Below are 23761 nucleotides of genomic sequence, written 5' to 3'. Positions count from 1 at the left end.
GGTGGTGGAAAGCCTCCAAAGCCCGGGGGTCGAAGACTGCCTCGTGTAAAGGCGAAGGTGACCCTGAACAGAAGGCTGAAGGGTCTCCAAACAAAATACCTGACCAGTCATAGAGTTGTAGTATATCTGCTGCTGCTGCTGCTCCTGCTGACTTGCTGCTGGGCTTGTTGCTGTTGAGCCTGCTGGGTGAAAGCAGCCTGGACGTTAAGTTGCAGGTTCTGGAGCTGCTGCTGCTGCTCGTACAGAGCAATCTGCTGTTGTGTGAACTGAGAGTTGTTAAGGTTCAGCTGTTGAAATTGCTGAGCAGCTGCCTGGACATTCCTAAGCTGCTGCTGAAGGCGCTGCTGCTGCTGAGCCAGGTACATGTTGGTAGCAAGAAGCTGGGCATACAGGCCAGGATCGTCATGGTTCTGCTCATCCATGGCAAGCTCAGGGGGGGCCAGAACCTGTTCAACAGTGTACTGCTGGCCTACCATTGAGTTGTAGTTGTTCTGAGCACCGTATTGGGGATAGGCCGTCTTGGGGGCGTTGTAGGCGTTGTCCTGGCCCATGCCATAGGCATTTCCAGCCATGGAGTTCCGGGCATACTGCTGCGTGGGACCGGCGGTCGTGGGAGATTGAGGGCCGAAGGAGGCAGCAGTAGCGGACTTAGGGGCCGTTCTGAGGCCAGCAAGGAGGTGTGAACGACTGGTGCGAGGGGTGGGAGCACCAGGGTCCTGATCCTTTGTCTGGTTGATGAGTTCAACCGAGAGAGGCTTGGGGTTTTGGCCACCGCGACGGGCAGCAAGGCCGCCAGTGGGCATGGAGAGGCCGTTAGCGAAACCGTTGGAAGACATTTTGAGCGAGACCGCCTGCGTCCTTGGCTCAAAGCGGGGTTGGTAGATCTAAAAATTCGAGAGATAAGAAAAATAGACAGAGAATGTGGTTCGACTAGTTCTTGCGTTCAAGGAAGTAGCCGGTCGGATTAGAAAGTAGCGTTTGTATAAATCAAGGCGACCAAATTAAGCGATGTGGGTATATCGATAAAATCGGCAAATGTTGGATTCCGATGAATTGTCGATGCAAAACGTATGCCGAGGAAGCGTCGCGAGAAGCCAAAAGAGGCAAATCCAAGAAGCCGGGTGATCGAACAGAACAAAGTTGAGAGAGGGTCAAAGATTAAATCCAGAATAGTCGATAGAGTAAACAAGTGAAAATTGATGAATGAAAGGGCGACGCGAATACGCGATCGATGAAAGGATATCGAAATGTCGAGCGGTAGATCCCTCAGCGAAGAGTCGTTGAAAAGGATCGAGAGAAGCAAGCTTCAACGAGGTTGAGTACTTGCTCAGACCGTGATCAGGTGACAAAAGCGCCTGGGAATGTGGTCGGTTTGAAGTTTATTCACGCTCAAGCGGTGAGTCGGGTGATTAACACACGACCTGAAACGCGAGCACCAGCTGGTTGTTGTCTTTCCAAGACAGTTTCAGCAGACAACGTCCTCAAAACAATGCCTAACCAGATGTGAATGGTCCAGGTATTATCTTCTATCGAAACCTCCTCTTGTGGAATTTTGATAAAAATTTTTGATGCTTTCGATTATTCTGTGAGTGGAAATTCTGTTCGCAGTCTGATTTCGATGACGGTGTGTCGAGATTAAGCTGTGGTGGTGACGATGATGTATCCGAATACCGAAGGCGGAATAGGCGATAAGGCAAATAATCGACGAAAGAATAATACAGAGATTAAAATTGGAGTTTTCAGGTATCAATCACCAGTAGATAGATGCGCCTTCCAGAGCCTCAGGGTTTGGTCTTGTTCCTACAAATTTCCGTCTTGTCGTTGTGGTTTTTCTTTTCTCTTTGTGGTGTGCTAAGCGGGCAAACGGACGGATGGGCGAGAGCGAATGCGTGCGGCAAATTGAGTGGGAATGGAGTTGACTTGTCTCGCAAACGCGGAAGCGTAAAGCTTGCTTTGAGGAATTGCGATGCAGCCGAAGCGACGCGGGAAAGAAGGAGGAGGGAAAGAGGAGAGAGATGGAAATGAAGGAAGGGCGCAAAATAGTAGGCGAAGGGGAGAGGAAGGAAGGAGGGAAAAAGGAAGTAAGTGGTGGAGTTTAAGTCTAATACGGATACTAGAGGAAAGGAAGGAAGGAGTGGAGATGGAGAGGATGAGCGAGAAGACGAGAAGGCGCGAGTGTCAAATGGAGAACGAGCAAGAGTGGGAAGTGTGGAGACCACAGAAGCCCTTTGCTTGGCGGGCGGGTGTGCTTGGGCGTGCTGGGAAGGAAGGAACGGAGACGATACTGTACGCTCACTGTGCGATGACCCGATGAAGCCTGCCACGATACAGTAGATCAGTAGGGGCCTACTGTACTCCCCAGGTGGGCAGGCGAACCTTCCCACCGCCTTGAGCGATGTTCGTTTCAAAGACTGTGAATGGACAGAAAGCATACAGTGCATCACACGCAGATTAGAGGCTATATTGGCCAGTGAGAATACGTGCCAGCCCCTTGGGCCAATTTTGGATATTCCCTATTCCATCATTTCCCTCCCTCCATCTTCAGAGTCGACACGACGGTAGAAACGCTGGGCAGCAGTCTAAACGATGCTGTTGGATGGATGGAATGAAAGCTACAGGGCTAAGGCACGTTCACTTAGCGGCCAACGCGCTACTGAGAGCCCAGTTGCTCACTAACAAGCCAGGCAAGGGGGCATGGCCGGTATCAACAGTGCCTGAACACAGTGCGAGATCGATCACCTCATTTATGCCTGGGGAACATGGATTTCTTCTGATGCTCGCACGCTCGGCTGAGTTTAACCCATGTATTTGGTTTCGGGCACTGACTCACAAAAAAAGATATATTGATGACGAAGTTGACCCCATCAAACATTCGCTTCACCGCAGGGGAAGAAGTTAGGGTATGTATGCACACAAAAACAAGATTTTTAAGAATACGAATAGCTAAACGGAGCAGCTCATTTAAAATGCCAAAAAGGAAAGCTTCCACAGCAAGCAAAACCTCCCACCTTCCGGTGGTGGCCAATCGTGGCTCGAAATAACACCTGAAGATACTAACTTGGTCGCGCAGTAGTCTCTGACGAGATAGCGCGTGACAATCCAGTAAGGACCTTAGAAGGACCTCCTTCTGGTGGGTATGGACTGGACAGCTCATCCACAAAGACGCCCCCCTGGAGCTTACATGCAAGTGACAAGGGGTCCTCGAAGGCTCATCATCTCCAATCAGAGGAGGCTGCGGGCGCCGCGACCGACATGAGGCAGCCTCCAAGGGGTAGACGACAGGGGGCACAGTCTCAAGACGGCGTTTTGGCGTCTGATGCCGCCAATCATACGAGGCCTTTCAGGGGATTGAAGCATCGGATGTGATGGGAGAATGGATCCTTGCCGCTTTTTGTAACGGCCTGATCGGCATCCATCCATTCTTTTCGAGGGCCAGTCGCTTTGAAGCTGTGCCTCTTTGTTGGTTTGATTGTTGCTATATCTGGCTGGCAAGATCAAAGAGATCACGACACGTTGATGAAGGATTCGTGAATTGTCATGGTAGCATACCGACACGCACGCACACAGAAAGGCCTGAGCGTCGCTTCTTAACTCCATAAACGAAACATTATGGGAAGCGAGACACCGGAGATGACAGCAGCCACAGGTTGACATATTCAGCGCCTTGAGGAATGAACCGAGTCCCGAGGAACACAATCGCCAAATAGCCAAGAACGAGTGCCAGACTGACTGCCAGTCGCAATTAAGGATCCCGGTGAGCGACAGGGAAATACCTGGCGCGCTGGGAATCTCTTTGCTGTCAGTGTCAATATCAATGTCAAATTCAAACCCTGTCACGGATCGCCCGCAGTGGGCTTCGTCCCTGCAAAGCATGTCTACTTGCTTTTGTCGCCATGGCCGGACTTATCCAACAGGGCGGCTGTTATTTATTATCGTCGCTTTGCTTATAGCAGGGTCTTGTTATTCTTTGACGCCTGCCTCAGCTTGCCCAGAGTCCGTAATTCGCAGGCAGTCGTTCTATCGGAGTGACCGTTAGCTCTGCCTTAGCACCGACTGCTGCTGCTCAATTCATCCACACGACACCAACAGCACAGCACACGGCCACCTATACCTGAATCTTGGGGAACGGACCATCCCGTCTTGCTTGAAAAAGCATAAACATGAGTATCAGTGCTGTAGCACATCCGTTCTCCTTGTTTGGGCTATCAGTTCGGCAGGTTTATGCCCATCGTGGTCAGCATCGCCCGAGGCCCCTTGTCGGCTCCAACTCGATTCGTATTTTCCCCACGTCTCGAGATGTTTCATCACCGCAGAACTCCTTGTCCATTTCCCATTTCGATCCATCGTCCTGCCCTACCTTACCCTGTCCACTTTGGGGGCTAAGTTCGATGCTAGGCCCAGCACTAAGAAGACCCTGGCTCAACGCGACACGTGCCGTGAAAAGGTGACGCGCTGCCTATTTCTCAGACGAACCGAGGTGATGGTTTTTTTTTTTTTTTTTTTGTTTATTTGCTACTAAATAAGTATCTGCATCTTCAACAGATGCAAGTGTTTGTTTTTGGTATGAATAGCTCAGTAGCTTTCCCCATTGTTTCTTCATTCTGGTCGAGCTGCAGCTTGAGAGACATGGCCCAGGTTTTGGAATGAGCTTTGATGCACCATGGACTGGACCCTTGTCTTGAGCCATTGAGAAACGAAACACTATGGCACCGTAGCCACCAAATAAGTCGATGGGACAAGCGAGGGTACTGCCTGCAGCCTGTCCAAACGCAGGTACATGCAACCGTACACACACGCACAAACACACAAAGAAACTTTTTGGGTTTGTGTCAGTGTAGGTTAACTTGAACCCTAATGCGATACGTGGTCGTGTTCGTCTCATTCTATGCAGGGGCTTTGCAAATTGGAGACAGCTTGCAAGACGCGATCACGAACAAGACAACATAACCCAAAAATGAACTAGGTTATTTACCCGCTCCATGTCTTGAGCCTGGCTGGGGTTTACCAGAGGCATAGACATGTCTTGATCTCCCTTATTCTACACGGGGAGATACCGAAACCCATCCGTCATTCTTCACTGGCACCGACATGGAAAGTTGTGTTGGTTCTGTGTGTTTCAGTGGTATAAACGGTTGGTTAAACATGCAGCCTCGAGCTATAGGCCACCGTCGGCTCTCTTGGTTCTCTGCATATTTTTGACAAATACCGTGCTCTTACTATGTATCTAGTATGCATAGTGGCGCCTGAGCGCAACCAACAGTGGCTTCAATTATAATGTTTTCGTCTCCCAACCCACATCACGAACCATTCATTTATTGCCGCATATGCATCCCTCATCCTCGCGCTTACGTGCAGACCTCCCTCTTCATACAGTACAGCTTTATCAAGCATACAGTCGGTATTTCTTGCAGGTCGCGTCTAACAACCAATATCATAACCTCCCAACCGCCCCTTTACGCGCTTGCCAACGGCTCAGCACCAATAAATCACCACCAAGAGACGCAAGACGCAAGACGCACAACATCACAATGTGCAACCGCATGCAGATATGCAGCCATCATGTAATGCCCACGGCGCTTACAAAAGGGGCTTCTGCACCGTTTACATACCGTATTTAGTATTTAGCGTAAAGTGCGTGTAACCGAGGGTCTAGAGCTTTTGCTTGTTGTGATCTGCTTGTCTGAGACCTTGCAGCCGCCGTCGCGGTTATGCCCGAGTAGTTGAATCGATAGCGTGGAAGCTATTGAATCAACCCAATTATTTTCATAATTAGAAGAGAATCTTTAATTACAAGGGTCAGGTCAATTATGCTTTTGGTCATTGAGTTGGTGAAACTACTCCATCGTCTCTCTGATCTCTTACAAGGTCAGTTGCGACACATCCCTAGTCAATCAACCTACCCTGCATCAGAAGGGCTCTGAGTCTGAGATGTGTCACGACTTCAACGTAAAGTTTTGTTGAAAAGTCTCATTGAGTTCAAATTACCAATTCTCTTTCGACTCTGTGGCATTAGCTGCTTCGCATTGTTCTTATGCCTGCGACTTGCAGTAGTCCTGTCGTAACTGCGCCCAGACATATTCAAGTTCCATGTCCCTAGTAAACTCTGTATAAATTGACACGGAGCCTCACTCGGCAGATCGGTTTGACACGCTGTCACTAGTGAAACTTTCGTAGACTGGCACTTCAATCTAAGAAAACGGATAGCGGCAGTTCGGTAAAGTTTATACCAGATCGTTGGGTATGTCTTCAGATGTGAATGAGATGAGTTTCGACTGGGCTTACCGAGGCTGGGTTCCTGGAAGGTTGAGAGGCTATCGAGACCACTTGAAGAAGACATGACCAAATGAAAGTGAATAATTGTGTTGGACAATTCTGAGTCCCGGGAAGGTCATGACTGTTATTCTGTGTTGTTGTGAACTTATACTTGGCTATGGCCTGTGTGGACGGGGTGTTGATGAGCTTCGACTATCACCTCACCCACATGGCGCGAGTCAGGATCTCGATATAGAGTCGTCCGGTAATTTGCTGTTATCACTACCACCGCTTGGACAAAAGAACAATAGCTGTGATTGTCCTCTTTAGATTGTGATAGACTCTGCAAGTAATCCTGTGATGCACAAACCCAACGACCTGATATGTAATACTGGAAGCTGAAAAACAACATTGTGACATGTAGTTCATACGAGGCTAGAACTTACAAAAGAAAAGTAATTAAGTGGAAATTGGGCTGTGCGTTTGTAGGAGTTGTGCCTTGGGTGAATAAGAACCCAGCTCACGTTGGCAATTGAAGTCACCAAGACTCAGCATGTACCCTATATCTATTGTGAGCCTAACTATATATTCCGTGAAGCGGAATCAGTAAACCATGGTCTCAAATCGTCTCCAAATCCCCAGATTTTCGTTCGATATTCTGCAAAGTAGGTTCCAGAGCGTTGTGGATTTGGGTCTCGGCGGTTCCAACGACTTTCAACAACGTCTCGAGAAAGACCATGGAGAGTCTCAGGATATACCAACAACACCAGTTGTTAAAGCAATGGAGTACTATCCGAACGGATAACTTGGGGAGAACTGTAAAAGGAAATGTTGAGACGGGTTTTGCTATATGTGAATCTGAGAACATCAACACTGCACGACGACTCCAGACTGGAATCCCAGTGACTACATTCCGAATTTATAAGGAAGGACGCATGAATATTAACGAGAGCCTCAGTTGATGAGTGGGATAATTGAGCAAGGGGCTACCTATGAAGGCCAACATACTCATCCTTGGCTACCCACGAGTCTAACTGTTGTGTTGTTGAGTTTGAAGAGACAAGTTCAATACACTCATGTTATTCGGGTCAGAAATATATCTTGTAGAGAGGTAATTGATCTAAGAGAGCAAAGTAACGTAAAGCGTATATGTACCATCTAGCACAATTTCAATGTGGGATAATAGCCAGCATTAAACTGGCATAATAGACGGAGAAGGACCTTGTTATTCTAAGGATTACCACAGAATGAGAACCACGTGATGGCTAAAGTTCCCTTCGACATATAGTTTGTATCTGTACTTACTAGAATGTAATGACCTTGTCTAGTCACCTCATACTGGCTCACTTGCTCTTAGATAGCTACCCCCAGTTCAGCCCTAGGCCGCCAAGCATGGCTAGAACCTTGGCGAGATCGACCTTGACGATTTCAAGTTCCATCTTGAACTGGATGATAAACAAGTAACCCTCCCTCACCTAGCAGCACACTCTTCAACGATGACGACAAATCTACGAATGACTTGGTATGAACTACACTAGGAACAGGATGCTGAGTTCCCGATTCGCTGTCCCTGCTCATCACCACGTGGCTTGCTATCAAGGTACTAATCAAGTCATATCATAAACTCCGTGTCAACTCGGACCGAGCGTTGGTCGCCGGAGAGAAATGCATTCTGCAGAACCTCAAAAAGATGCACTACAACCCACACTAAACAGATACACAAACTCAAGTACCTCTGAACCAATAAGGTCCTCTCACAAAACAGGGAAAGGAACACAAAGCGGCCCTATGTAATGTATACAAGCTGCAAGCTGTCAGTGACACCACCTCCATGCTCAACCTCCCACGACATTCCCCAATGACACTTGCCCCTTCGAATCTGCAAACACCTAAAGCATACGCGCTAGAAGCATCCAAAAGGGGCATCATCTTTCGACCATCCCAGTCGTCCACTTACAAAGCCAGGCCAAACCTGCGACCATATCAAAAAAGTGTTTCAATATCCCAGGTCCTACAACATATGCAGATGCACGAAACACGTCATGCGGACATGTTACAAAAGTCCCACAGCCGGGCTTTGTTATAAATCTTCCTATCCTAGACCAAGCGTATCTCTCCCCACAAAAGCCATCAGCAAGGGGGTAAATAGTCTGTTCTTGTTTCTGACAACTGACCCCGTAGACTAGGACTTCGATTCAGCTTGGTCGTATCCCGTACCTAGCTCTCACTCCTGTGTCAACTCAATCTCTCAATATCAGCCCTACAAACCCCCTCCTCTCATGAGCACATGTCCTCATTCCCCGTGATCACCCGCTCACGGCACACGACCTTCGAGGTAATTTCCTCTCATCTGACGTGAGATCTCTAAGTTCTTCCCAGCCGCCTTTATACTATCCTATCCTAAGCAGAACGAAGACCCCATCTATTCTCTCAAGAGCTTACCGTACCGGAGTATCATAGGCCAAGAGAACTCGGCACACATCGCCGAGCATCGACGCAATGTAAGCTTAGGGGCGGGCGGGTAAATCACCTGAATTCGGTGAAAGGTGTATAAGTCGTTGGTTTGATCTTCGGTCCTAGACCTGCATAGGCTGCATGACGCGCGAGTGTTCCCCTCCCGCACGAGGCTTTGCAACGGCTTTTAGTCTTTGGTGATCTTCTATGTTGTTTCTGCATTTGGTGATCCATTCGGGCATCGGGTATCTTCTCTGGGATACGTCCGAGGCTTAGTCCTACGATAAGCACTTGCAAGGTATGGACTTTGGCAGACTCCTCTGTAAGGCTGACGAGAGCTTCATGGTACAAATCCCGTGATATGCCCTCGAGGCTGCTTACTTTTACAAGGACTTGAAGACGTGTTCGAATGGCGACCCGAGCAGTCCGAGTCAAAGTCTCCATCGATTATGGAGCTTTGTTGAAGGCATTCGCGAGCGGCTTGGGGTACAAGATCAATGTGGGGCTTTGCATGCGTAGATGATGAGAATGATTCAGTGACCATGCTACGATGCCTATGTCTGGCAGAGAAGGCAAGAATAAGATAACGTTGGCAGAAAACAGGTCATTATATCATCATGAGCCAAGATCTAAACCTCGACATAAAAAACTTTATGAAATACATCTTCAGTTCCATGCGCCCTTAGCCTAATAGCCAATAAAGTAGATGAGTACCTTAAGGGGTATATTATACTGAGCAGTGCAAAACAAAAATCCAACCCAAATCCAAAATCGAAACCAAGTGAGACAATGCGTCGCTTCAAAACAGCGGCGCAGGCCGTGGGTCATTCAAGTAAGACATGAGAAAAGGAAATTTTGCCCAGAAGCGCAGTTGTTGCACCACGTCCACCTCTAACATAAGTCGTAAACGGTCGTTACACATGGGCCCCTATGCCAGACCAAAAGTGCCAATCACGTTTGGTCGGGAAAGTCAACTGAAAGTAGTACACATGGTCGTTACGAAACTGTCAACCCGTCATCGCATCTCCTCAGGCCGGACTGTTGCTCCGTAGAAACCGCCCCCGTGATTGCCACCGGAGGCCGCACATGCAAGGCAGACTCCGCCGCCATAGACACGCGTATGTCTCGTCCATCCGGCGCCTTCGGAGTCGAGAACACCAATAATCTCGCCCTGGACGCCGATCTCCACGGTTCCTGCGTTGGGTGGGGCCGGTGGAAGCAACGGGCTTGCAGGTGGGTAGGAACTGGGCGAAAAAGTCAGATCGGCAGCATCCGACATCCCTTGGGATGACTGAGGCACGGGCACTCCAATAGGAAGAGTCTTATTGTAAGAGCGCCGGCGGGTGACCGATGTTGATGCTGAGTTGTCAGGCAGAACAGTGTTGGCTGTCGACGACATGTAATCAGGGTTAGGCTGACGAATAAAACTATCTTCGCCTGGTCGTGGGCGGTCATCAAAAGTGAAGACGGCTGTGCTCAGCTCAGGCGGCGTCAGAGGTGGTGCAGGAGGTGGTCGCGACATGACATGTCTGGACATGAGATTGTCTGTACTCTGCCAGTTGGGGTCGATGACCAGTTTCTTGTCTGTTTGCTTGGCATGCAACATATGCTCAGGGGCCATATCCTCCTGGTTAGCAGGCGGCGTCATAGTCTTCTCATTCATAGCCCAAAAGGGTTGCGACTGAAGCCGTCGAGTATGCGACAATGATGAGATGGGTAGGGTTTGCTGATCCAAGCCGCGCATCTGTCGCAACCATAGGTAGAGTCGCAAAACGCAAAAGCGTGCGATGACAGCAACAGCAAAGATTGCGAGGCCAGCTTGAAGAGTTTGAAAGGAGGAAGACGACTTGTTCAAGTAGTTGCTGTGAGTTGACGTTGAGGTGGTGGTGTCAGGTGTAAGTTGTGTTACACCTCGATTAGTTACGGGCATGGTGCGTAGTTTATGTCAGTGATTGATTGATATATTCGCGGAAACTTAATTTTGGCGCCGTCGGTCACTTGGCGGGGCCAAAGGTCACTCTACTTTCTGCGGTCAGACGGTGACTTTCTGGGGGTATGCTTGCCCGTTGCGTTGACAATCCTCGTCTGGGTTGGTTGGGCGGAGTCGACTCTGTAGACAAGAAGGCTGGGCTGGGCTGAATAGACAGGGTTGTTGGTGGTCTTGAATCCGGTCGATCTAAGGCTATGCTTCAAACACCCGCGTTTAAGGGCGCTTGGTCAGAAAGAGAGAACGAGTTATGTTCGTTTGGAGAAAAGCGGCGACTGAGTAAGCCTTGTGTGTCTCCAGACTTTGGTAGTGGCTTGTATCAGATAGATTATCTGGTTGATGACTCGATCACGAAATAACTTCCGTCGCAAATCTCAACGCTCAGTAAATGCTGGAGCCGATTATGCCGACGTATACCAGGGGATCGCCGTCGGATTATTTCCCAGCAATGCGAATATGGTAGATGGCCTATTGGTCGCCTTTGGATCACCAAAGTGATGCTCGAGTTGTGATTAAGTAGATAGGGCGTGGTGTGAAGCCTGTCATATGAGATGCATATAAGAGGAGTCAAAAGATCAAAGTGCAAAAGCAATACCGGTTATTTGTGTAAGGTTACGTAGCTGGGGGTACTGAGTCTTATATGATGGTTGTTCATGAACTGATGGAAACTCTCGAGTAAGGTCAATGTAGCAAGCCAAGCCAAGAGCATCACTTGATGAACTTTGGGTCCAATGTCGAAGGATAGTACGACACCCCTCTTCGACCACACCCTGCTCTTCGAGGGTCTGGGCTAGGAATATGGAGAAAATGAACATGGATTCTCTTTGTAAAGGAGCGGAAAGAAATGCTTCAGACAGCCTCTTTCAAAGGGGCTACTAATCAAGACTAGCTGTGGCTTCGGTCCCGGGACGTGGGTACGACGTTTGACTTGTAGGGGTGGCTTCGACAAGTGGAGTATTGATTTCTGGAGGCGTTGGAAGGATTTGAAAATGACCAAATAAGTGTGGCTCTGGCCAAGGTTGCCCGAGTTCTAGGAAGTTGTCACTGAAGACTTCGACAAGAGCTGCCAGTGGGACGAGCCTTTTGTCGATCGCTCCTTGCGACATTTTTGGCATGATCTCATGTGTAAGTCAGAAAGGACTGGGGTTTTCATGATGAAACATTAATCGGGGGCAGGGAATGAGATCCTAGAAGCAAGCGTGAGATTGCAATGTCATCGCAAGCTGAGCCGGGCTGGACCGTCTCAATCAAAGTTGATCAAGGAAACGCGATGAACCGCGTGCTCCAAAAAGTCTCCTACCATCAACAGCTAGCCATGGGGTCGTCGAATAAAGTCAGAGCAAATTGGTTGATAGGTCGTACCGGACCCCGAGGGCGTGTTGTAAGAGTCGTTTCCTGCAGTCTGCACACGATTGGCATCCCTGTTTTCAGCCCGAGATTTCCAACGAAGGCGTCAGAGCCACAAAAGTCGCTTTTGGCCAAGCCGGGCGTCCCTGGGCCATGATGCCCCACGATCGCACTGCAATCTGCTTCGAGCCCCCAGGGCCCAAGCCCTGCAGATTAGTTTACTGACCAAACCCAAATCTGACCAGTTTGGCGAGGGAGTGACGCCAGAAGATGGGCTAAATTGAGCATTTCAGCTGAGGTGAGCCCTACTTGTAGCGACGCCATGGGCTAGAGACAGACCCTTGTCGCGAGCTTGTTCCAGGCCAGGGGTGTGTCTAAGCGGCTATTGGTCGAGCTAGATGGGACGATGTCGAGCCTTTGGCCTTTTGGGCAAGACAAGGCTATGTTAGTGACATGGGAATCGGGCAAGTCTCAAGCCTCTGTAGAGACGGAATCCCTACTGCATCTATCGAACCGTTTTCGAACGATCTAAGGCGGCGACAATTGGCTTGGTCCAACACGTATTGGCGCACGAGATCGACGGAAGTATTCACATCGCGATAGGGCTTCTCAAGAAGCCTTGCGAATCTGGATCGTCAGGCTGAGCGGTGTGGTACATTTTTTCAATACTGGTGTAATGGCGCCGACTATGTCCCTGCATGAGGCGTTTCCAATGCAACCTTGAACAAGCGATATCCGTAGAGTAGCAGTAACGGTCGCGGTCATAAAAGGTTATTATGAATTCTTTTGCTTTCCCTGTCCACTGTCGGTGTAGGGCGCCTGACGAAACTGAACTGGTCTCTCCCCAGGAGAGACAAGCAAGCCCGCCTCCGCGTACTGTAATCGACACTCCAGCAGCCAAGCCCAGTGGAAGTCATCATAAGAGCATCAATGGCGGGGCTATTGTCATTATTCGATTGCCTCTGCATTCGGTAGGAAAGGTGTAAGTGATATTGCATGTGGAGCTAACCACGATGGTTGCCATGAACTTTTGTTGGGCTGGAAGAGTCTATGCAACTCGAATCCCTTGACTGGTGAAGCGCCTCATCATGGGTTCTGCGTCATTTCGGGGATTGCTTTGTAGGCTGAAGGGGGCTCGTATTGTGGAATCTGTTAATTTGATGGGTTTCTTAGTTCAAGCATGCCTCTGCTGAATGGTGATGATTAATGAGCATTTCTGCCCGATTTGATGCATCAAAAGACGTGTCGCGTGGCTGTATACCACCTATGCCACGCGGAGATCGATGCCTGCCGCTGTACATGACACGGCACGACGCGGGACAGCATGTCATTGCAGCTGGAAGTGCTTGCTTCCGAACTAGAACGTTGAGTTTTGGTCAATACATCCATCGATGGAAATCCCCGTCCTCCCGATATCGTTGCCCTGTGGTGGATGCTTTGGTCTTGGGGATCGTCCAGTGTAGTCTCGATTGTGACACTGGAAAGAACAGACTCAGCTGAAACGATGGAATTACGACACGTGATTGGATACAACCTTGGGAGGAATGGGGCCGCCTTCCCTTGTTTGGCGCCGGGCTTGCAAGGGGCGCCTGAAACTTGACGTTCACACCCAGCCACGGAAGGAAGGAGACGCTCACATCCAACATCCCACATCCCAAGTTAAAGGTTGCCGCTCAGATCTTGCTTTATCGAAAAACTCAACCAAGGACGTGACTCGGTTCGTCAATGTATTGCATGATGCATGATGCATCCGTACTATCATGACAAGGATTCGCAATTATGATATCGCCGCGCATTATTGCCAAGCGTCACATTGCATTGCATTGCAACGCGACGGTTGGCTGTGTCCGTCTCCGAATACCCTCTCTTAACTCGGCTAGGTTCTAACATTCAGTCGAAGCAGTTCGAACCATGTTTGATTATTTCCAATACCGAACGGGCCATCGCGTGCTAGTTCATGATATCAAACAAGCCACACAGACGCATGGTTCAGGTTGACCGTCAATATAATATTGTCGACAACAATTCATCAGTCTCGGCCAAGCAATGTCTCTCCTTTCCCCTGCTGGCGCTTTAGACCTTCTCCAGCGTTTCGGTAGCCAATCACAGACCAAGGATCTGCGACGGCGGTAACCTTGCCCAGCTGGACTCAATACGATGGGGTCTAGGCTTCTGTCAAGGCCCAAGGCAGTGAACTGCCAGTTGCCATCAACGAAAGTCGCGGGTAAATCGCTAACAATAATTTTTATTCAAGCTCCCTTTACCCTCCGCAGAAACTCGGATTCATCAACTTCCTGCCGAGTCAGTCGTGACTACGGCATGAACCCACCCCAGGGTAAACCGATATCCTACTGCCTTCTAGAAGCCACATTAGGGCGTCTCTTCGCATTGCAAGAGATGCGGCTGCGCCGCATGCAACGCAATCTCTTTCGCTACCAAAGCTCAGGCCGAATAAAAAAAGGTTCACTTTGAGGCCAGTGAGAATACGAGGGTGAACCCCGTCTTTACAAACATCAATAAGACAACCCCGCGCGTCCCGACAGCCCCGTTCATTCAAAGAGGTGCATGCAATCCTACTCCGAATGGGTTTTCAGCCGTGATGGGATCCGTTCCTACATCATCATGCTTGCTTGGTCATAGTGCACATCAAGCAACGATCTTCAGATACGCATCAGTAGCGTCTCCATTGGGCTGTCCGGGGAGGTGACTGAGATTTCTAACGTTCTTGATACGATGATTATCGCCTGCGATTTGATGATGACAAGACAAGGATGCAATGCGAGTCCCATGCTTTCTCTCCGTGTGGGTGGCTGTCTTATGCTCTCGCAGTATGGTTGTGGCTGTCTTATTGGTGGTGGATGCAACATACGCCGCATCGCATCTCAACATAACGTCAATTTTCGCAAAGTGTAACGGCTAGTCTTCCTCTCATACAACCCTAGTCTCGGCAAGTACCTCTAGCAGAAATATCGGCCGCCCTGCAACTGAGATCAGGCGGAATCCTTTCCTCCGTGGATCCACGCCGACATTCTGACACGGGGATCAAAACTCCGCCATTTCGTCCTGGCCTGGCTCTGGGACTAACAAGAACTCCTAACCACTCTTGGTCAGTGTTCAAAAATAGCACCCTGTTCAGCCTTACGAGCCCAGTCCCCACCACCTTGGTCAATATCCTTGTCAATGTCACATTCAACTCCAGTCAATCCTCGCCAACCCTGTAAAACAAACAAATACTGGCGGAGAACCTCCTACGGATACGGAAAGCTCCCTCAAACCATATCAAGCATCAAAGATATATACCTTGTCTAGGACTTTTTTTTTTTTTCATCGAACCAATGCTTTATGCGCACAGGGTATAATACCTGTCTTATTCCACTTCTTGGCTTCGAGTCATCCATCGCCATCGCTCGAATTGCCTTTTTGAGAGTTGGCAAATTGTTGCCTCCAGCTTCGTGTTTCGACGTGGGTCTTGCTGACAAGGAAATGACTTACACAAGTCTGGCTGGCGCAGTACAACAAAAAACACTCACGGAGAACAAACTCGGCGCAATTCCACAGCAATGGATTGCTCGGCCTCGTTGATTGCGCAAGATACGCGACGACTCTTGCCACTCTCACAGGTCAATTACTCGCGTTCGTGTCCAGTTTCAGATAATTCGGGCGCGTCAAGCAACATCCCAATCATCATCGCCACAAGCTATGGTTCGCGATGAACAATGACATTCGCTCCACCTGGGATGTCCAACCATGAACCAGCCATTACATCTCACCGCTTGGCCTAAGCGCGGATCTAACCAACCTCTTGATATCCCATACCACTAAAACCCAGATATTGAGCTTCATCATTGACTCCGCAACGCCAGATCCTCATGGCCGTTAATTATGCTTACTTCAGAAAAACTCAACCTTGGCTGAATTGTACCCACTTAGGTTATGTATCGACTTCACATGAATTGATGAACTCACATGATTTAGAGTCATGCGGTCACCTACAGTAGCCGAATTTCTTGCCTAAGGAAAAGCAAATAAATCTCAAGATCCTTGTACCAGAGAACGAGAAGTAAGTACAGAGACTATGACCGAGATCTGCATGAGTGGCATATCAGACTCAACAACGTTACACCAGACATCGAACACCATAGCGTAATTGGTTTAGTGGTAAAATTCTCCGTTGCCATTCGTGCAGCGTCGGGGAGCCCTGGGTTCGATTCCCAGATTACGCATTACAACGGTCACTCCGACAAGTGAACAACTCTTTTGCTGTGTGGCATGCAAGTCCTTTTTGCTGGTCTATAGGAAACTTGTTATGCGCACGAACTGGAAGATACTGGTCTGTTAAAGAAAACAAGTGATCTGACTGCCCCGAAATTATCTTCTCATCATAGGTGGTCCCCTTACACATCATTCGAACCATTTGATTCGAGGAAGTTTTGTCCCATAACATATTTCTCTCAGGTGGAACGAAGAAGATGGCTTGCGCATGACCAAGCCTCTTTGAGAATATAACTCACGGATCACCGCTCCTGGAAATCAATATCAGCCGCATTATCGGTGCTGGAGCCCCTCTTGTTGGCGTACTATGGTCAAGTTGAGCAAATCGGTAAGGCACAGAAGCATGAGGCTGGCTGACAAGCCTCGGCGCTATCTTCACAACTTGGAAGTTAGTGAGTGCCTCGGTTCCGATAACTTGGAATTCCCCCTCTATCGAATGCCTTGGCGTCAAGCCGTCTCCGGCAGTGCATCTTAGTTTGATTGACTAACTCTGACCGTTGACCTGGTGGTTGGTTCTCAAGTGTCACTGACCGACTTCCTCGGAAAAAGCTAGTTCTGAGTTCAAGAGCAAGTATATTTCATAGGCAACTATCACCTCGCTTGCGCTCAGGTCTATCGTGCAAAATTGCATACACCCATCGCCCATTCCTTCGTAGAAAGTCTGCTTCTGCTAAATCCTCCCAAGACTAGCAGAGGATTAACCAACCCCGTAACTTTGCGCGCCCCTAACCAATAAGGATATATATAAGTACCTTCGTCAAAGCAAAAGAGAAAGAGAACAAAGGGGCTAGATCCGCAACGGAGAGCCCAGTGATGTTCCCTAGATGCCACCTGACAGCTCCATTGGTTCGGGCTCCATAGCGCCAACCATACCATCCTCGTCCCGCTCTTCCTCCATCATCTCGATCAGGCTGTCGAGATTCGTGTCCAGGCTCTCGCCCTCCTTCGGATCGAGACACCTCTTGAGAAGTTTCCTATACTTTTCAATCTTCTCGCCCGTGCCCACCATGCTCAGCGCCTCGACATAATCCGTCTCAGCTGTCCGTTGCTCAGCAAGCAATGTGCTTAGTTGGCGGGCGAGACTCAGCCTCTCTTCGTATGACTCTTCCTGCACGCCTCCATCGCCATTGATGCGGCTGAGTTCACTGTCCACTGACCGCTGAACATGTAAGCGGTTTTGGTGTGTGATGAGTGACAGCACCTGATGCTTGGCTAGGTTGGCTTCTTGGTTGTTTTTGGACGCCGCTTCTTCTGACTCGAGCTGCCCCTCAGCATCTGTTATGTTTTGCCGGAGAGCATTCAGATCTGCCTGGGTGTTGGCCAAGATTCGCTTCGCCTCTGCCTCTGCTACATCCTTCTCCCGCCATTCCTCTTCGTAGCTCTTAGCTAGATCCTGGAACTTCTCCATAATCAGGGGTGTGATCCGTGACTGGACAGTGTTTGCTGCCGCAGACTGGAAAGCCACCGGGGGTTGCCGATTCGCCTTCTCGAGCAGTGCATCCTTGAAAGAAGCATGTCGTTGGGATTCAGGAGCAAAAGGAGACGACGATCGTTGAGGTCCACGTTCTTTCTTCGTCGCGTTCAAATCCATAATAAGATCCTCTGCCCTGACTCCGTCGTTATTCGTAAGATCTGATGAAGCATTACGTCCTAATAGTGCTCTTATGCACTTCCTAGCGTTCCGCTGCGCCGCAAGGTGTAATGCTGTATTTCCGTCATTATCTTGAACATCCAGCAATCTCTGAAATGCGCTTGGTTCTAGGCCCTCCTGAAGTTTGTTGAGAATGTTGTCCAAGTAGTATCGTGAGCATGATGAGTTGAATACTCTGCCGTTCTTCATAACAGCCGCATGATGTATCACTGTACAGCCCATATTGTCACGAGCATCGAATGTTTCGAATAGCTCTTTCATCACGACGGGAAAGCTCTGCTTCTCGTAACAGTTCGTAAAGTTTACTGAGTGCATGAACGGTGTCTCGCCGCGTATGTTTCTGACAGTGGACGATGCGTTAAATCGCTTGAGTTGTTTGACAACATCAACGTCTCCCATTGCGGACGCCCAGTGAAGCGCCGTATGATCCTCCGCATCGATCGGCCAGTTAGGTTGAAAGTTGGCGGGTGGATCAGGCTTCACTGCTGGTTGGTCTGTTTTACTGAGGAGGAAGTAGTCGAGAAGTTCGTCGCCATATAGCGCATGTTGTTGCTCGGTAAGGTCTTGCAGGTTGCTGTCGTCTCTTCTGCGTTTCCGTCCTGTGCCTGGCACTTGGGGCATCTCGAAACGTTCGTCTTCGGCCATGTACGATGCTGATGCCACTGTGAGGTTATCTGGTGTATCTTCGTCACCCATTACCGTATCGGGGTCATCGTGAATTACGGGCGCAGGAGCAGGAGCTGGAGGCGGATCTGATAACCGTCAGCTGTATCCTATCTGATATCACACTCGACATACTGTTCCATTTCGGTAGCGGAGGCTTAGACTTTGGTCCTTTGGGTTTACTAGCATGCCTGGGAGCAGGAGGTGGGCTCTCCGCACCAGCGACATATTCAAAGATGGGTCGCAATCGATCGAATACGCTGTGCCGCTCTGCTAATGCTTGTCCGCTCTCGAGTGGTATCCAAGTGCCTGTGCAATGGTGTTAGATGATAAACGGCGTATTTGAGGAGTTGGCGAACCTTGGTATTTTCCATAGCCACCTTGGATTTTCTCGTGAACGTCTTTTTGCACATCTCGTTCGAGAATTCTGGTTCGAGCTGGCTTGTCGAACCCAGCAGCCTTCAGAATATGTGTCGCATTGATCCAGTTATCATGTCTCCTTCGCATCACATGTTCTTTGAGGTCACCACCAAACTGGAATTCGTATACAGGTATCTGAAGGAGAAGTGATTAGTAAATGCATTGGATTGATGGCACTAGTGGGGGATGGTAGTATCAGGGGCGAGCTCCATCAGAGACATCTGCTGCTCATGACACTCCGTCTTCAAACGAAGCTGTTCAGATGAATGCACCAATAGAGTCAAATAAAAGAGGTCGCAGCAACTGAAGAGACTTACACCACTGTATACTGCGCTGTAGACGCCAGGTCCAGAAGCAGCAGCTGCTGCTGCATTAGCATTGGCCTTGACCATGTGGGCGGCTAAGATGAAGCAATTCTGGAACCATGCGAGATGGTGACGGGACGAGGGTGGAGAGGATTAATCGGGAGGATTAGCAGGGCAAGATAGAACTCGTAATAATCATCAGCGGCAAAAGAAAGGTCGAATTGAACGTTGCAAATGGGCTTTGCAGTATCGCCGAAAGCTCTTCCCAAGTTCAAGTTGCCTAGGTAATATGAGTTCACGTCAAAGACGCGGTCCACGGTTGACGAGACGCGCCTTCACGCGAAGCACTTAAAGTGCTGCTGCCTGAGGCGTTCAAGGGATCCCTCGGGCTCACGTGACTCGAGTACTGCCACGGGGTGCCTCCTGAAGCTGGCAGATTACTAGTGGGCGAGGCATTGGCCTTGATTGATTGGCAGGGGTACAACAAACAAATAGACAATACCAACCAACACTCAGGACTTTTTTGAAAGACACTTTATGGATACGACGAGCTGCAGACGCACTGCGGGGATTCTTTGTCTGTTAGTTAATACGCGAAGCCTCGAGGCTATTACTCGCTGTGAGCTCAGAAGGACCAACATTGGGGAGCTCAGAAGGAACCTATATGGTAACAACAAAGAAGCCGGGAACGATATATCATAGCGACAACATACAAGCTCAGGGAGAAACTCTAAAACCGACACAACATGGCAGACTCTTTACATAATGCGCCTATAGTCCTCGACAACGGATCTGGCACTATTCGAGCTGGTTTTGCAGGCGATGATCTACCAAAATGTTACTTTCCTTCGTGGGTTGGTCGACCGAAGCATCTAAGAGTTCTCGCGGGTGCCCTCGAGGGCGAGGTATTCATAGGACAAAAGGCCTCCACGGAATTGAGAGGGCTGCTCAAAATTCGGTATCCCCTCGAGCATGGTATTGTCACCGACTGGGACGATATGGAGAGGATCTGGGAGTATGTTTACGGTGAAGGATTGAAGACTCTCAGCGAAGAGGTTTGTTGCTCAAGTGCCTAGCTGTGCAATTATACTGACATTTTACAGCATCCCGTTTTATTGACGGAACCTCCTTTGAACCCCCGAAGCAATCGCGACACCGCCGCCCAGATCCTCTTCGAGACATTCAACGTCCCCGCACTCCACACTTCCATCCAAGCCGTGCTATCACTATACGCCAGTGGCCGAACAACCGGTATCGTTCTCGACTCTGGTGACGGTGTTTCTCATGCTGTACCTGTTTACGAGGGTTTCGCCATGCCCAGCAGTATTCGCCGAATCGACGTGGCAGGTCGAGATGTGACTGAGTACATGCAGACGTTGCTACGGAAGAGTGGATATGTCTTTCACACGAGTGCTGAGAAGGAAGTCGTGAGGTTAATCAAGGAGAGCGTCTCTTATGTTGCTCATGATCCACGGAAAGAGGAGAGGGATTGGGTCGGTGTGAAGCCCAATGAGAGCAAGTTTGCCGAATACGTGCTTCCAGACGGCTTCAAGCTCAAGGTGAGACTCTTTGTTCTCTGCTCAATGTTTGGACAAGCTAACATATTGAAGATTGGCGCGGAACGCTTTAGAGCACCCGAGATCCTCTTTGACCCTGAGATTATCGGCCTCGAATATCCTGGTGTACACCAGATTGTCGTTGATGCCATCAACCGAACAGATCTCGACCTACGAAAATCTCTCTACAGCAACATCGTGCTCTCTGGAGGCAGCACATTGACAAAGGGCTTCGGTGACCGTCTTTTGACAGAGCTGCAAAAGCTGGCAGTCAAGGACATGAGAATCAAGATTTTTGCGCCACCAGAGAGAAAGTACTCTACCTGGATTGGAGGCAGTATTCTTGCTGGATTGAGTACTTTCCGAAAGGTCAGTGATTTTATCGTGATACCTTTCATTACTATACTAACGTGTGACAGATGTGGGTGAGCATTGATGACTGGCACGAGAACCCCGACATTATCCATACCAAGTTCACGTAAGAACGACGTACATATGCGTGTCACCCTTTGACTTCGCATCTTTGTGATGCAGCCATAACGACGAAATAATCGGACATGAACATGCCTGAGCTCATCGACACTGATTTTTCGTCGTCTGGACCTTTATGATCGAGATGACCTTGACCTTTGTGATCGCAAGCCCTCGCAACCCAAACCAACCCCCTTTGACGCGCTGCTGTTGTTGATAGAGCGATGCAGAAGCCTTGCATGGAATGGAAGATTTAGTGCTGTTTGGTGTGTGTGGAGACACCAGTGCAGTTGTAGACAACCTTTGCCAGATAGAGGAAGCCTAATGATACCCTGATGTGTTGAGATTGTGTTTAGCTTTGTGAAGTCGTTCTCTCAACCAAAGAGTCTCTGTCTCTGAGCATCATGAGATATATAAGGGGAGGTAAGGAAATTTAGGACTTCTGGTCTAAGTTATGAAAAGACTCAGGTAAGTTTAGTATATCTTAACAAGCCTTTAGACCATTTTATTTTCGCACCCTGATTTAACGACAGAAGTGAAGTCTTGCACCCTGAGGACATACATACAAGCCACAAGGGTAAGGAGTAAATGAGTAATAAGTAATAATGCTTTTATAATAGAAAAGAGCTGCGCTCGGGGGTATATAAATCTTCACCAGAAACAAGCATCATACAGGCAAAGCAAGAGTAGAAGGGCAGTTTCATATCGCCCCTCTTAACTGTCAGTGCCAATCGTACATCCGGGGTATATCGTCAACCCATTTGCTCTGAGGCCCCCGCCATATTTTCGTCCAAATATCAAATCCCATCAACGCCAGTCGCTAATTCATATCTTTTCGTACAATCACCCTCAATCGTTCTTTTCTTATGTTTTGTTGTTCAGTCTCGGCTGAAAGTGCTGCTAACACGAGCCCAAAGCTTCGTCTTGGAGCTCATAGAGCTGCTGTCGCTAGCATCAGAGCCGGCATCGCTATCCTTGCGATGGAACACATTGCCGGCGCCGCCAATGCCGACATGTCCAGCTGCCATTTGGTCACGGGCGGCAATGCGGTCGTACTCGTCGTCAAGAGACACAGAGGGTTGCTCGCTTGCGCGGTGGACGTTGCCAGCTCCGCCGATGCCGCTGAAGAAGCGGCGTGAGGGGGTAGTAGTAGTTGTGGTTTTTGTGGTTGTGCTGGGGGTCACGACGGTGCGGGTTGAGGAGGATGTTGTGTCTTTTGAGGCACGAGAGATGTTGCCGTAGCCGCCGCGGCCGGAACGTACGAAGACGTTTGTGGAGGGAGAGGGCTCAGTGAGGATGTAGCTGGGCATTGTGGTTCTGGTTGTGGTTGTGTAAGTGAGGTGGGTTGTAAGTTGTGATGATTTCTCAGTGTTGAGGATGAGAAGAGGATATAATTGATTCAATGTCAAGTTGTAGATTGGATCGTCAAGAGTAAGTAGAGCTTGAGAAGAGAAAGAGAGGTTGTCATGATGGGAAGAGCTTGGGTAGTTATACCACGACTCAAGCTTATTCAAGGGGGCCAAAGCACAACCTTACCTTGGACAAGGTGACCTACCTTCAGCCAAGCCAAGCCAAACAAACACAGCACAACAACGCAATTCCTGATACTTTTGAGCTCACCCCACAAATGGACCCATCTTTAGTTTTTTTCTTCCTTCTTTTCTCTCTTGTTCCTTCGCTTCTCCCCGCATTTTAGATCGTCATGTCAATGCCCGCCACTCCCTCAACCCATAGCCGCCAAACAGGAGACTTGATGGCCCAACGAGCTAATACTCCGCCAGTCTAGGAACTTGAAGGCAAAAAAGTCAGAGCTTTTTCTCGTCTCCTGACATTCTTGGTCAATTACGCTTTGCAGTTAACGGCAACCACTGTGCGTGTGATCCAAAGCTGTTCCTTGCCCAGAGAAATGGCGCTGTCACGCGGTCCCCCCAGATTTTTACCAAATTGTGTTCCTGGATTGTCTAGAGTTTTTAGTATGTAAAAATTACCCCATAGAAATGCACCACCCCCAAGCTATTGGTCAATGCAGGGATGTAAGGATCCACGACTAGGACGTCTTTGCATTAGCGTCATCTTGGAAGACGACGACGTGCTTTGGATATTGGATATGACAACCCAGACCCAGACCAGATAATTCCTTGCAATTTTGCCTTGTGATGTCGTCGTCATGAGGGGAAGTGTAACAGAACACGTTGTCAATGGGACTCTGTAATTGAATGGGGCCTTTTGGTGGTGAGACCTTGAGACTCTGAGACAAGTCGATCAGGGCGATCAATAGACTCCAAGCCATGCATCGTGAGTTTGGAGTCTATAGAGCAGTTGGCTGTAACAGCTCTCCACTTCAGAAACACAAACATGACCTCAGTCTGATGTACAAACACCC

At 49.1% G+C, this 23761-nt stretch overlaps 7 protein-coding genes and 1 non-coding gene across 15 annotated transcripts in view; 3 read left to right on the top strand and 5 right to left on the bottom strand.

Moving 5' to 3' along the window:
• FOXG_05018 (uncharacterized protein) overlaps positions 1-836 on the bottom strand; it is a gene marked incomplete at both ends in the record, with an annotated part of 1832 nt that extends 996 nt beyond the window's left edge. Inside the window, one exon of the mRNA XM_018383093.1 lies at positions 153-836. Within this exon, the coding sequence (XP_018239965.1) occupies positions 153-836 (684 nt within the window). The remainder of the gene's footprint in view (positions 1-152) is intronic.
• Positions 837-6750: 5914 nt separating this feature from the next.
• Positions 6751-7444, bottom strand: FOXG_18969 (uncharacterized protein). The gene has a single exon (XM_018399122.1). It carries the CDS (start codon positions 7118-7120, stop codon positions 6872-6874), a length of 249 nt encoding a protein of 82 aa, XP_018239964.1. The 5' UTR covers positions 7121-7444; the 3' UTR covers positions 6751-6871.
• Positions 7445-8160: 716 nt separating this feature from the next.
• On the bottom strand, positions 8161-13500 carry FOXG_05017 (uncharacterized protein). The gene has a single exon (XM_018383092.1). The coding sequence runs from the start codon at positions 10634-10636 to the stop codon at positions 9722-9724; it is 915 nt and encodes a 304-aa protein (XP_018239963.1). The 5' UTR covers positions 10637-13500; the 3' UTR covers positions 8161-9721.
• A 158-nt stretch (positions 13501-13658) lies between these two features.
• On the top strand, positions 13659-17145 carry FOXG_18967 (uncharacterized protein). Of its 4 annotated transcripts, none has more exons than XM_018399120.1 (3): positions 13659-13885; positions 13941-16100; positions 16167-17145. In XM_018399120.1, exon 2 carries the CDS (start codon positions 14198-14200, stop codon positions 14510-14512), a length of 315 nt encoding a protein of 104 aa, XP_018239961.1. In that variant the 5' UTR covers positions 13659-13885; positions 13941-14197; the 3' UTR covers positions 14513-16100; positions 16167-17145. The 4 variants fall into 4 exon arrangements, with proteins under 4 accessions (XP_018239961.1, XP_018239962.1, XP_018239959.1 ...); XM_018399121.1 differs by having other exon boundaries at positions 13944-16100; positions 16167-17092; XM_018399118.1 differs by having other exon boundaries at positions 13941-17145.
• FOXG_05016 (uncharacterized protein) lies at positions 15371-19757 on the bottom strand. Of its 2 annotated transcripts, none has more exons than XM_018383091.1 (4): positions 19364-19757; positions 18986-19288; positions 18762-18935; positions 15371-18715 (listed from the first exon to the last, which is right to left on the bottom strand). In XM_018383091.1, exons 2-4 carry the CDS (start codon positions 19131-19133, stop codon positions 17133-17135), a joined length of 1905 nt encoding a protein of 634 aa, XP_018239958.1. In that variant the 5' UTR covers positions 19134-19288; positions 19364-19757; the 3' UTR covers positions 15371-17132. The 2 variants fall into 2 exon arrangements, with proteins under 2 accessions (XP_018239958.1, XP_018239957.1); XM_018383090.1 differs by having other exon boundaries at positions 18986-19181.
• On the top strand, positions 16182-16263 carry FOXG_18968. The gene has a single exon. It is a non-coding gene; the product is annotated as a tRNA-Gly (tRNA).
• Positions 19758-19763: 6 nt separating the features above from the next.
• On the top strand, positions 19764-23165 carry FOXG_05015 (actin-like protein). 4 transcript variants are annotated; one of them, XM_018383088.1, is made up of 4 exons: positions 19764-20406; positions 20455-20910; positions 20962-21276; positions 21327-23165. In XM_018383088.1, exons 1-4 carry the CDS (start codon positions 20098-20100, stop codon positions 21387-21389), a joined length of 1143 nt encoding a protein of 380 aa, XP_018239955.1. In that variant the 5' UTR covers positions 19764-20097; the 3' UTR covers positions 21390-23165. The 4 variants fall into 4 exon arrangements, with proteins under 4 accessions (XP_018239955.1, XP_018239956.1, XP_018239953.1 ...); XM_018383089.1 differs by having other exon boundaries at positions 20962-23165; XM_018383086.1 differs by having other exon boundaries at positions 20455-21276.
• Positions 21206-23432, bottom strand: FOXG_05014 (uncharacterized protein). Its single transcript, XM_018383085.1, has one exon. It carries the CDS (start codon positions 22686-22688, stop codon positions 22257-22259), a length of 432 nt encoding a protein of 143 aa, XP_018239952.1. The 5' UTR covers positions 22689-23432; the 3' UTR covers positions 21206-22256.
• Positions 23433-23761: the final 329 nt, after the last annotated feature.

This window comes from Fusarium oxysporum, chromosome 7, assembly GCF_000149955.1.
Source record: "Fusarium oxysporum f. sp. lycopersici 4287 chromosome 7, whole genome shotgun sequence".
Lineage (NCBI taxonomy): Eukaryota > Fungi > Ascomycota > Sordariomycetes > Hypocreales > Nectriaceae > Fusarium > Fusarium oxysporum.
The sequence above is the reverse complement of the archived record's forward strand: the minus strand, read 5'-3'. Positions and strand labels throughout refer to the sequence as shown.